The sequence below is a fragment of the Pisolithus orientalis genome, assembly GCF_024613125.1.
Source record: "Pisolithus orientalis strain OTSU chromosome Unknown F5J12scaffold_103, whole genome shotgun sequence".
Taxonomy (NCBI): Eukaryota; Fungi; Basidiomycota; class Agaricomycetes; order Boletales; family Pisolithaceae; genus Pisolithus; species Pisolithus orientalis.
In genome coordinates this window covers 38464-51099 of record NW_026260884.1, presented here as the reverse complement: position 1 = coordinate 51099, position 12636 = coordinate 38464, and the positions used below count along the sequence as shown (strand labels likewise).

Here is a 12636-nt window from a genome sequence, read left to right as displayed (position 1 = left end):
AGGATGGAAAGCTCACTGCAGAAGAACACAAGTGTCATATTGAGGGCAACCTCTGCATGTTCTGTGGAGGCCCTGGCCACTTCACTGAGAAGTGCCCCAAGAAGACCAGAAAGGTCAAGGCTCATGCTATGGCCACCACCAAAGCTGCACCAGCCTTGGGCTTGGGTTCTACCCCTGAGACAAAAAAATAGGTAGCAGCTCCCAGAACTCCACACAATCTGGGAGCTGCATTGACTCTGGTTGTGCAAACCTGGAGGCTTGTCTCAATGTGTCTGCTCTTTCCAGTCCAAATTCAATAACCCCATATGTCACCATAGAAAATCATGATTTACCTTGGCTTCATACTTTAGTGGACTCTGGCTCCACTCATTGTTTTATAAATAATCAATTTGCTAATCAACATTCATTTGCCCCTTACTTGGTCTCACCAATCTGACTCTGGCACTTCAATGGAACATCCACTTTTACCATAACTTGATCAGTAGATGTCAATATCTGCTTTCACATCTGGCAATGTCACCCTGGTAACCCTGTATCTTGCCCCATTGGATTCCAAGTGTAAAGTAGTTCTCAGGCATAATTGGCTCATCCAATACAATCCATTGATTGACTGGGTATTGAGCAGTATTACTTTCTGGACTCATACACAAGGAATGCCAACCCTGTCAACACCCCCTGTAAGCCCAGTCTCCACCAGTCTTCCTGACCCCAGTCCTAGTGACCAACCTGGCCCTGTGCCATCTGTACTGGTCTCTGACTCCCTGACTCACCCCCCCCTGAAGGCCCCTCTTGCCTCCCTAATCAATGCAGCTGCCTTCATGCATGCCTGCAAACTTGAAGGGTCCATCCAATTCCAACTTCAGCTCTGCCCCTTGGACTCAGTTCAAGGCTGATCAGCCTTGGCCTCCCCTCCTCTGGCCTTGCCCAATGTCCCAGAGGAGTATCATGACTTCACTGATGTATTCAGCAAGGCCAAGGCCTCAGCACTCCTGCCACACTGGGAGTATGACCAGAAGATAGAGCTTGAAGAAGGAACAACCCCCCTCTTGGCACTGTCTACTCGCTGTCCCCAGTTGAGCTCCAAGCTCTCCAGACTTTCATTGATGAGCACCTCACTAGTGGATTCATTTGCCTGACTTTCCTCCCTGTCATATCCATGACTCTTGGACTCAGTCCCAGTCCAGTCTGGACCCCTAGCCCCTATCTCCGGTCAAGCCTGGTCCTAGTCCAGCCTAGAAAACCCAACTCCAGTCCTAGATAACCCAACTCTGGCCTGAATAACTCAAGTCTGGTCTTTTACCCCTATCTCCGGTCCATTCTGGCCTTCTGGCCTTGCGCTGCTCCACCCCAGTCCTCCCAAGTCCATGTCCAGGTCACCCAGACATAACTCCGGTCTGTTTTCCTTTGTTTGTACTATATTTAGTCTAGTCCTTTTGTCTGACTCTGCTTACTGTACAAATCCTGTGTCTGACTCCAGTTATGCTGGTCACCTGGACTTTGGCTATTAGCATTGGCACAGCCACTGTGGCTGTCCTCACCTTGCTAATCATCTCACTAATAGCTTATTAACAAGTCTGGCTTTATGTTTGTTACCCTGGACTGGCCTTGTGTATTTAACCCCTGTACATACTTTGTAGCACCCCAGTCAGAATATCAATTTAGTATTACCCTCAACTCCATGCTACACCCTGAGTCTACCCTATAGCTAAGGCTGAGCCTTAGGCTATCCCTGGCCCCCTGTCCCAGACCTCTCCCTGGCTTGCATAAGGGTACAGCACATAAGCTGAGACCAAGGGAGGTAGATCCAACCCTGGACCTGCTTCCCCCTGTGCGCACTCCAAGACCGGCAGGTTTCCCACGGTCCCAGCCTTAAGTTTGGTCCTCCAGACTTAGCCCCTGACCTCTGGCCTCAACTCTGGTCCAACCAGACTTGGCCCCTGTCTCCCAGCCTTGACTTTGGTCACCCAGACTTAGCCCCTGTCTCCTGGTCTTGAAGCCTGATCACCTGAGTGTAAACCCATACTTGACACCTGCCACCAGCCTTACAGCCTTCTCAAACAACTTCTGGTGCTGGAGAAACTGTGAATTCCATATCTATGGATTTCATTGAGCAGCTCCCAGCCTCATCTGGCTTCACAGCCATCCTCATAGTAGTTGACCAGCTCTCCATGCAGGCCATCTTCATCCCTACCCACGACACCATCACAGCCCCAGAACTCACCAAACTCTTCCTACTCCATGTCTTTTCAAAGCATGGAGTACTGGCCCATGTAACCTCAGACCAAGGCTTGGAGCTCATGTCTCACTTCTTCTGGTCACTTGGTAAGGCCTTAGATATGCACTTACACTTCACCTCAGGCTACCACCCCAAGGGTGATGGCCAGACCAAGTGGACTAACCAGACACTGGAACAGTATCTCCAAGTCTACTGTAACTATCAACAGGACAACTGGTCCAACCTCTTACCTTTGGCCAAGTTCCCATATAATAATGCCCCTAGTGCCACTACCAGTGTCTCCCCCTTCTTTGCTAATGAGGGCTACCACCCTAACACCTCAGTATACCCAGAGCACAACCTCACCTCTGCTTGGGCTTGGGACTATGCAGTTGACTTAGACTCACTGCACCAATACCTACATGAGGAGATGACCCTTGCCCAACAATGATACCAAGGCCTGGCCAATGCTAAATGCATGCCAGCTCCAGACTTCAAGGTTGGTGACCAGGTATATGTCAAAGCCAAGTACTTCCAGTCAACCTGACTGTCCAAGAAACTCTCAGAGAAAAACCTTGGACCATATCCAGTCATAGCTCAAGCCAGTACCCATTCATTTACTCTGCACCTGCAGGACTCAATGCACATGGTACACCCAGTATTTCACCTTTCCCAACTTGAACCAGCCATCCCAAATATCATCCCATACCAGACTCAGCCACCACCCCCACCAGTTGAGGTTGATGGTGAGCTAGAGTTTGAGGTGGCTGAAATCCTTGACTCCAAGGTCGACTGGCATTGCTGGTGTGGGCTTCAATACTTAGTCTGGTGGACCAGCTACAAGGGGAACAATGAAGAAACTACTTGGGTACTAGCTACAGAGCTGGACAATGCTTCTGAACTCATACAAGAGTTCCACTCCCACTACCCTGGTAAACCTGGCCCATACCAATGAGGACTGGCCTCAACTGGCCTCAGTTTCTTTTCTGTTCTCTGCCAGTATATAGTTTCCTTTGATCTCTTACTTACCTTGCTTTCCTTTTTTTCTTGTTTCTCTTATTTTACCATATAACACTAGACACCAGACACCAAACACATGACATTTGCAGGAAGGGTAACAAAGGCACTGCACTATAGGTACTACTTGGCCTTGGCCATGGTCTCATCCTCCCCTTTGGCCTCCTCCTCCTCCTCCTTGCTGTGGGCCTTCAGCCAGTTGGCCTCCTTGTGCAGCTCATCAGAGTTGAGCTCAGACAAGCCTGAGTCTGAAGGGGGTACTGCCATCCTAAAGCTGTACAACTCATTGAGCAGGGACTCAAGTGTGTCAGTGATCTGGCCTGAGTTCTCAACTGTGGTCTTGTGAAGCTTGAAAAGGCTGGCCAGATTGTTGGCAATCAGCCCCACTGCATCAATAAGGCACTCAAGCTTGTCTTCCAAGCCCAAGCACCTGTCAGTGCCAGTCTCCCTCAGTCTGCTCCCACCAGCCTTGGGCTCATCAAGGTCAAAGACCTTGATTGACCTCATGCTTGTCTTTGCCCATTTCTGTTTGCTGGGCCTGGCCTTGGCATTCTCCTTATCAGCTTTCTGCTTCTTTCCTTTATTGACTCTCCTGGCTTTTGGACCAGCCTCAGTGTCCTTGCCATCACCAGGCCACCAGCATTTGCCCTTGGACTGGTTGCACTGAACACAGGCAACTCACTTTTTATTACCATCTACAAGGAACTCACAGACAGCTTTGGCCCAGGTGCAATGGGTACAGCTAAAAAGGATGTTAATAGGAAAACACATGAGGTTGGAAGGGTACTCACCCAGGGTCCATCACCACCTTCATCACCTCTCCACTGGCCTCATTACCCCTGGTCCCAGCCTTGTCACCCTTCCTGGCCTTGGCCTTACATTTTTACTTGGCCTCCTTTTCCTCCTCAGCCCTGTGCCTCTCCTCCTCCTCACATGCCCTCTCCTCTTCAGCCTCATGCACTACCCTCTGGGCCTCAATCTGCTCTCTCTCCACTCTTTCAGCCTCCAGCCATGCCTGATCCTCCCACTGGGCTTGCTCAGCTGCCTTATGCCACTTCCTCTCTTTAGCCTTGGCCCTCATCATCTCCTCTTCATTGTCAGTGTTGTACTTGATGGCATTGTCCAACACCTGGGTCCAGTCAATCATGACCCAGCCTTCACTGTTGTCATTGGTCATGGTGATCAGTCTCAAGGTGGACATGATGGTTAAGATACAAAGGAAAGATGCAAAAGGCTTAGCAGGCCACAAGTATCAGTTTTTTCAAACTCAGCCAAGGTTTGGACTCAGCCTACCACTCTTGTAGGGGTCTCATGGGTTTGACCCCTAAGAGGGGGATACTGTCATGACCATGCCTTGACCCTGGCCCAACCCAGCCTTGTCCCCAGTCTGTCCTCATTCTCTGTCCCAGTCTCCAGTCCCCTTAGTCATACCTTACTAATACTAGTCTTACCAATCAGCTTAGCAATCATTGCAAGACTGGCATTACCAGTCTCCATGCTATAGTTTGTCTCTAGTATATAAACTCTTAGATACTTGCCCTGTACTCTCCAGTCTGAAATCAACTAAGTTCACTCTGATAACTGGCCTTGGACTCAGACTGAAACCCACACAAGGGAATAGTGCTGTGTCATCAGTTGCTAAGTCCAATCAGTCCTCCCCTCTGTACCCCTGCTACCCCTCTGACCCTGACCCCTTGGCCTCACACCTGCTTTGGTCTCTGGTCTGGACTCAACCTGGACATCACAAACTTGGCAGACTATCAGTTATCTGACCAGGAAGTGGTGGCAATCATGATGACCAAGTCCTGATTATCTGTTTGTGTCATAACCATGCGTTCGTTCTAAGTCCTTACTCACTCCGCAATCTTTTCTGCCAGTCATCCACTCACTCCGCACCAACTCCACCCAACTCCTGTCAGTTGTGAACCATCTCCACTGTAGGAAGTGAGATAATACTGAGAGGAGAGGGTGCTGAGAATGATGGGAGTGGGTCTGAGGGAACAAGTAGGACCAAAGGGGCTCCTATAGCCTGGGACTGGATTGATATGATGTCTAAGGACTTCTGGGCTGTCTGGGTGCAGGGAAATGACCTGCTCAATTTCATCTCTCAGTCTGTGGTAGCTCGTCTCTATTTTTTTGTAAGGAAAAACTGTACACAAGTAGCACTACTGCCAACTAAGCAACCAAAAATGCGAAAATCCAAGTGCAACTCATAGAAAAAAGTATCTAGAATGAAAACCAAGTAAAATAAGCAAAATAAAATAATTCCCCTGATAGTGAAATTGCATTCCCTACATCCCAGGGGTACTCGAGATCTTGACTGTCCCCAGTCAACCCAAAGGCGGCTCGACTACACAGGAACCCAAGGTCATAAAGGAGGGGGCGAAACAACAACACGTTGGCGAAAAATGGCTGCTCGGAATGCCGCGATACGAGATATGATGACAGAAGGGAATGCAGTGAGTACCTTGCAAAATGAACGGAGAGGATCCGCGCGTCCGATCCTGAGATATCCACAAATCCGCCCAAGGGTACCCTCATTCACCAAAACCCAAATGTAGCCACGAATTCTGCAGCGACGATGACGGAAAAGCTACCATTCTGAAGCTGTCGAGTAGTGGCATCGGGATCCTGAAAAGCGAGAGATCCCGTCGAGAAACGGGCGAGATACTCGCAGAGTTGTCCTAAGGTGTCTGCAACTACAAAATGGCGCGTATCTCCACAACGGCAGCAGCGAGAGTGATGCATGATATACCGTCATAAAGCCCTCGACGAGTAGTACAAGGTCCCCGAAAAGCGAGAGGTCCGGCGGTGAAATGGGCGAGTTATCATGCATTCAGCGTTGTTGACTGAAAAGGGAACACTGCAGACCAACGACGGACGCTTGGGACGCAGTGAAACTGCCAGTAATGATGGAGGAGAACGTAACGAACGCGCTGAAAAAGAGGCGGAGGGAATCCGTCTACGCGGGCCTGAGATATTTGCAAAGTTGTCCGAAAGTGCCTCTAACCACAAAAACAAGTGTATCTCGACGATGTCTGCGTGGAATTTGACAAAAGAGGCGTCCCTGGAAAGGGCTATGCGAGCGGAACGGACTGCCAGAAAAGCGAGAGGGACGGCGCTCGGATGCGCGAGATACGCCAAGAGGACTTCGAGGGTGGGGAGAAGGGGTCAACTTGCACAACAATGGCTGGGGCAATCAACACGAAACTCCGGGAGACGGTAGAGGGCCCGTAGACGAACAGGAAGAACGAGGAGATACGCCGTTTGGATCAGCCGATCCCGAGTTACACGCGAAACCCTCTCGAAACCATCTGGATACGAAAACGCCAATATCTCAACAACGGTTGCGCGGAATTTTACAAAGCAGGTGTCCCCAGGAAGGGTTCGGCGAGAGGAATGAACGACCCGAAAAGCGAGAGGAGCGATGCGGAACTGCGTGAGCGACTATGGCATGACCTCAAGGACGGCCCTTCGCACAAAAATGCAAATATCTCCGGAACTACTCGACCTATCCGAACAATCCTGATATCAACATGGAGCATTCGTCGTGGGATACCATCTTCCCAAAAGGCGAGAGGCGCGGCGCGGAAACGAGCGAGATACGACCACAGGACCCTGAGAATGGACCTATCCACAAGAACGCGAATATCTCCTGAACGGCTGGGCGCATGCAAACGAGCTTTGTACCGACAGAGAGCTAACATCGAGTAGTACGAGCCTTCCAAAAATCGAGAGGCGCGGCGCAAAAACGAGCGAGATATGCGCTCGGTACGAGGGAGGTAGCATTTGTCTTGACGAGCGACGAGCGGTGTCGACAGTGGCCTCGTCAGACCTGTATCCGCAGATGCGAGGCGTTGTGTGGAGCATGGGAAGGCGCCGGGTGCGATGCTAAATGGCGTTCTGTGGGGGACTCGAGCCTGGGGGAGTAAAACACAAAAAAAGAAAAGAAAAGCTAAACGAGTATAATGTACCGAAAACTCCGCATAATGATGTAGGTCAATCCATACTAGATACTGTAGGATCCATAAGCAAAAAAAGAAACGAAAAACATAAAGAACTCATGTGACACAGAGCATTAACGCGCTCTTCGAGAGCGCCGGGGCGCGCGACTGCGGCTGTGCGACCGCTTTGGCTTGGAACAGACGAATGAGTGCACCTTCCTTGAACACGAACGAGAGCGCGAGGATGAGGACGAGGAAAAAGAACAGATTGAGCTACTGGTCGAGTGTGAATACGAGCGCCTTCGAGCGCGATACTGCTTCGAGCTGCAGGCATACGACTGGACTGATATGAAATCATCTTTTGAACATGTGTACGAACCCGTTCGAGTCTGCGAGCGCGAGCGTGAACGAGGACGCGAGGGCGACCGGCCTCGGCCACATGGCCACCTTGACTGTGGCTGCGCGTGCGGTGAGCTGCGAGAGCGCTCAGCTGACGAGCGACGAGACTGAATGGCTGGTGGGTCGGGTACTACTGGCTCGGGCTGGAGAGTAGGTAGGGACTGAGTAGATATGATGCTCGACTGAGCGGGTATGCGCGATGGTGCGTCGAACATGCTTCGAGAGGGTGCGGCTGTGGGCGAAAGCGAGCGAGCGGGCGATGAGCCCCTACGAGTCTCGAACTGGCTTGTCAACGAAGACCAGTTGTCGAGACGGTCTCGTAGAGTCCGTCCGGCAACTTCACGCGGGATTTCCTGACCTGTAGGTAGAACAACGCGGCCGTCGACAAGTAGACACTTTCTCGAAGCTAAATACAACTTGAACGAATGGCAACCTGCTCGAATATGGCCTGAAAGTCCGCAGAAGAAGCAGAATGAGTACGGACGGTGGGGGGAATGATTGTCTGACACAAGGTGCAAATTCCAATAATGTTTACCATATTTCATGACATTATAGTAAACATTAGTTTGAATAACTTCAAAATAATATGTATGACATAATGACAGAACTATCTTAAATCAAATCTGTGTAATGTTCATGTCTTGTATTGTGCAATATGCTTATGGAATCAAAATTTTCAGTCAAAATATCTCTTGCATATGTGTCATTATTGGTTTAATATATTTACATAATTATAGGAGCAACATTATTTGAAAACTAGCCTTGCAATATCTGAATGGCAATTAGTCATATTGTTCAAATAATGTTTCCTGTATGTCATCACCACATATTGGAATTGGCATCTTGGATAATGCTTGAATTATGCGTTATGAAATATACAAGAGTTATTTAAAACAAAATCAGTCATATTGTTCAAATAATGTTTTCATATGAGATGCCAATTAAACATTATTTGAACAATATGATGGATTTGGTTTTAAATAACTCTTGTATATTTCATAGCACATAATTCAAGCATTATCCAAGATGCCAATTCCAATATGTGGTGATGACATACAGGAAACATTATTTGAACAATATGACTAATTGCCATTCAGATATTGCAAGGCTAGTTTTCAAGTAATGTTGCTCCTATAATTATGTAAATATATTAAACCAATAATGACACATATGCAAGAGATATTTTGACTGAAAATTTTGATTCCATAAGCATATTGCACAATACAGGACATGAACATTACACAGATTTGATTTAAGATATTTCTGTCATTATGTCATACATATTATTTTGAAGTTATTCAAACTAATGTTTACTATAATGTCATGAAATATGGTAAACATTATCACTGCAAGCATTTCACAATTTTTCATAACAGAACATGTTGAAAAAAATTGAAAGAAGAGATACAATGTTATTTTGGATGTTTTCAAACAAGAAATCCAAAAGTAATAATTTATTTTCTTTGCATGTCCCACCAATAAATGTTAATTGATGGTAATGACCATTAGCTTTTAGTCTAATGACAATTACTGTCAATTCATGTTTGCTGGTGGAGAAGACAAAGAAAATGAAATATTATTTTTGGATTTGGTCTGTGAAAACATCCATTATAACATGGTATCTCTTCCTTCAATTTTTTTCAACATGCTTGATCATGAAAAATTGTGAAATGCTTGCAGTGTATTGGAATTTGCACCTTGTGTGAGGTGAGTGATGGCTGCGTGCGTGAACTGTCGGCCTTGCTGCACTTCCAGACGCCATTTCCGAGTGCGAGAACCTGTTTAACTGAAGCCATAAGGCTAGATACAGTAACCCTTCAACTTGGCGAGTCAAGATACTTGAGTACCTCGTGTCTGAACTTGGGCGGGAACCCACTAATAAAAGCCGAAGCTACATGGGATGATGGCTTCTTCTGCTTTGCAAGCGATGCCAAATAATGACAATAACTGCGAAAATACTTGCCCAAAGAAGATATCGAGATGGTGTCCGAGCCTTTGAACACACTTCTGAGTCTGAAAAACTGGTCCCTGCAGGATTCCTCCAGCTCCGGGTACAGCTGGACTACGGCTGAGGTAAAATGAGCCCAATCTCCATCATTACTATCCACAAAGTGTGACCAGAGGTCCGCTGACTCGAATGGCACATATTTGAGTGTGAATTTGATGCATGCGAGCCTGTCCGAGAGGCACAGCGAGTTTTCCACTATATAGTACCCTGTTATATGTAATACAATATGTCAATCTCACACTTAGAGTTTGTGATGGCATACTGAAAAAATCCATACTTGAAGTTTAGATCCTTTTCTACACGTTTGCTCAGGTTTGAAGTCAGAGTGAACATCTAATCATTGTGTAAACAATAAGTATGGATGAATAGCAGATGTTGTCCAAGATAGGAAGTTATGTCAACACGTGCAGTGTGGGGTGAAACTTTAAGTTTTGTCCTAATTTGCATAACTGACAATACACGAAGTGCTGCCAAAATTCCAGTAACAGATTTTACTTCAAGTCTAGAATTAGTGTTCCTACACATGCTTGCACTTGAAGTTTCACCACTGTCTATACTAATCACCTGACAGTCACCTGTTCATTGCCCAATGATCGCCCTGTTGTCGCAAAACAGTCGCCCAGCATGATCATCCTATAATTATCATAGCTATTGTTACATGGTCATCATATTTCCCTAAGTAGATCCTACAAATTTTTTTCCATATGCCTTGACATTTGTCAGTCCTATCATTGCAAGAATTCAACAGTCAAATCAGAGTGGCATGAGACAGAGCTTCACTCACTCGACTCAACGTAAGAATGACAACATGGTCATCAGATATCGGCCACCATGCGCAGTGACTCATAACCCATGATACCTCGACTTTCTCCAGTGTTGTGGAAAGCATGTGGCTGTAGGTCTTTGCTGGGAAATGTGGGTAGCATGCAAAGGGGTCATTTGTGCCTTTGTTCAAAACCAGGGGACACTGCTGGCAGACAGCAAATGTGGACCATCCATCCTGTTCATATATGTATTTGATGCTTGCAGGAACTGGAGGCAAAGATCAGTTGCCTGACAGGTGAATCAGAGCAAGTACCACAGGAACCAGAAGTGAAATCCATCACCTGATGGGTGAAACATAATCAGAGAGTTTCCTACATGAGTGGCAATGCAGCTATAGACCACTCCGCCATATCTGATATGGGCCTGCAGCATCACATCCTGTTTATGAATCAAGTTGTACAGGTCTGGAGGGGTAGCGGTTGACTTCCTTGTCCAGGAACAATCAGAGTCATATTCATTGTCATTGCCATAAGCATGATCTAAGAGGACCTTGCATTCTTGGACTGCATTGGGACAATCCGGGCGGGAGAGCCAGCTGCAGAGGCGTGCACCCCTGAGATAGGAACATAGCATTGTTGCCTCCAATTCACCTGTATGAAATGAGAATAATGTCTTCCCGAAATTGACATTGTTTGACTCACTGGATTTGTGGTTGGTGGGGAGACGCTGGAGAACACCAATTAAGCGCTCGAAAGGAAAGGTCCACCATGAATGGATGGGTCCAAAAAGGATAAGGTAGTCATATATATGAAAGGCAGCATGATGATTTGGACTGCAAGTTGAATGTCGGATGTACTTGTTTCAGGTTCCCGACATAACGTGCAATGTACGAGCAGTATGCATTAGCCCTTTGAGTACTCATTATCCGGGAGCATGCTGATGTTGACCAGGGAAACAAGGTCCATAGTATGATCCAGAATAAACTTGTCACCTGGCTTCAGTTCATCGACATCAGGTGCTCCCCACAAGCTGATGAGGGCAAGAGGGATATGAACAGTGATGAGTGTCCGCCACTCATCTGCTTTAATTGTTCCAGCGGATGGATGGCCAAAGTTAGCTGGTGCTGAACTGAACCATGATGGCAGTACTGTGTTCCATATAACATTGTGGATGCAACCTAAGATCTTTGTTGTGTCATAGCGATCTCGTACATGCTTTTGCACGCTGGAAAACAATGGCATCGTTTGGCACTAAGAAGACTATAAACAATCGCAATCTTTGTGGAAGAAAGACGACACCTCACCCATTCAACTAAAGCTTTGGCATAAGCAATCTTATACACTCTGCCAGTCTTCAATGGTGCACAGCCCAGACTCTGACAGACAAATTTGAGCGCGTTGAAGTTTTTGCAGTAGAGTGATTCCTGAAGAGTTGTGAACGCTGAAGCCAGAGGTGTGTCTTGTGAAGATATCGGAGAAACGAGCAGTGTATGAATCGCAGATACTTGAATGATTTCCTTCCGAGTCAGCGAGGTAGTGGTTGGGTCAGCTTGGATGAAGTTGTGGTGGAAGGCAGGGAATTTCGAGGTTGTTGTCACTGAATCTTCTGTAGATAACCCCAACAGAGTGCGTACGTGGTGTTGGACCAGCCCCTCCAGAATGCAATGCATTGAATCGATGACAAGTTGATGTGTGGGATCCCAGTAAGGAAGACGCCAAAGTTCCGAGTAGCATACACCATGATCTTTGAAGAGTCGCTCTTGGTCTGCAGATGAGACTGCATCCTGCCATTGCTCAGCATGAAAATGAAGTTTATCTTGATCCCGGGGAGCCCAATGCTCACGGTCAACTCTACCATAGTTATTCTTATGATAGCAATCGCACACACTGCAGAAAAAGTGGCTGCCGATGCCAGCGAGTGCTGCCAGATGACAAGCAGCAGGAAGATCACACACGATGAGTGCGATGGCACTGCGAGTGACCCGACCATCAGGGAATTTAGCTGTTTTTGAGAAGTGGATGCCACGTTCCCAAGCAACGAGCAAGTCGTCGATCAAGGGACGTATGTAATGATTAAGTTTTTCTAGGGATGGCTGTTTTGGGCCAGGAATAATACCTGCTGAACATGAGTGTTCATTCTCCGGACACTCTTGTGAATGAGAATGTACCAGCTAAGTATAGGTTTTCTGGCTTGTAGCGGATGTCCAGCAGTAAATTAAGGCAAGCCATGGATATGATTCCTGAAGATATGGTCACCCCATGCTGACGCATCCCCTCTGGGTTGAAGAA

The 12636-nt window shown here is 47.2% G+C and overlaps 2 protein-coding genes across 2 annotated transcripts; one reads left to right on the top strand and one right to left on the bottom strand.

Annotated features, from left to right (window-relative positions):
* Window positions 1–6062: 6062 nt before the first annotated feature.
* On the top strand, window positions 6063–8073 carry F5J12DRAFT_787357 (uncharacterized protein; the record flags this gene model as incomplete). Its single annotated transcript, XM_051743631.1, has 5 exons — window positions 6063–6255; window positions 6308–6671; window positions 6929–7115; window positions 7378–7645; window positions 7940–8073. The coding sequence occupies 5 exons, from the start codon at window positions 6063–6065 to the stop codon at window positions 8071–8073; spliced, it is 1146 nt and encodes a 381-aa protein (XP_051594355.1).
* A 2258-nt stretch (window positions 8074–10331) lies between these two features.
* On the bottom strand, window positions 10332–10780 carry F5J12DRAFT_729009 (uncharacterized protein; the record flags this gene model as incomplete). Its single annotated transcript, XM_051741933.1, has 2 exons — window positions 10332–10605; window positions 10671–10780. 2 exons carry the CDS (start codon window positions 10778–10780, stop codon window positions 10332–10334), a joined length of 384 nt encoding a protein of 127 aa, XP_051594354.1.
* Between the last annotated feature and the right edge of the window lie 1856 nt (window positions 10781–12636).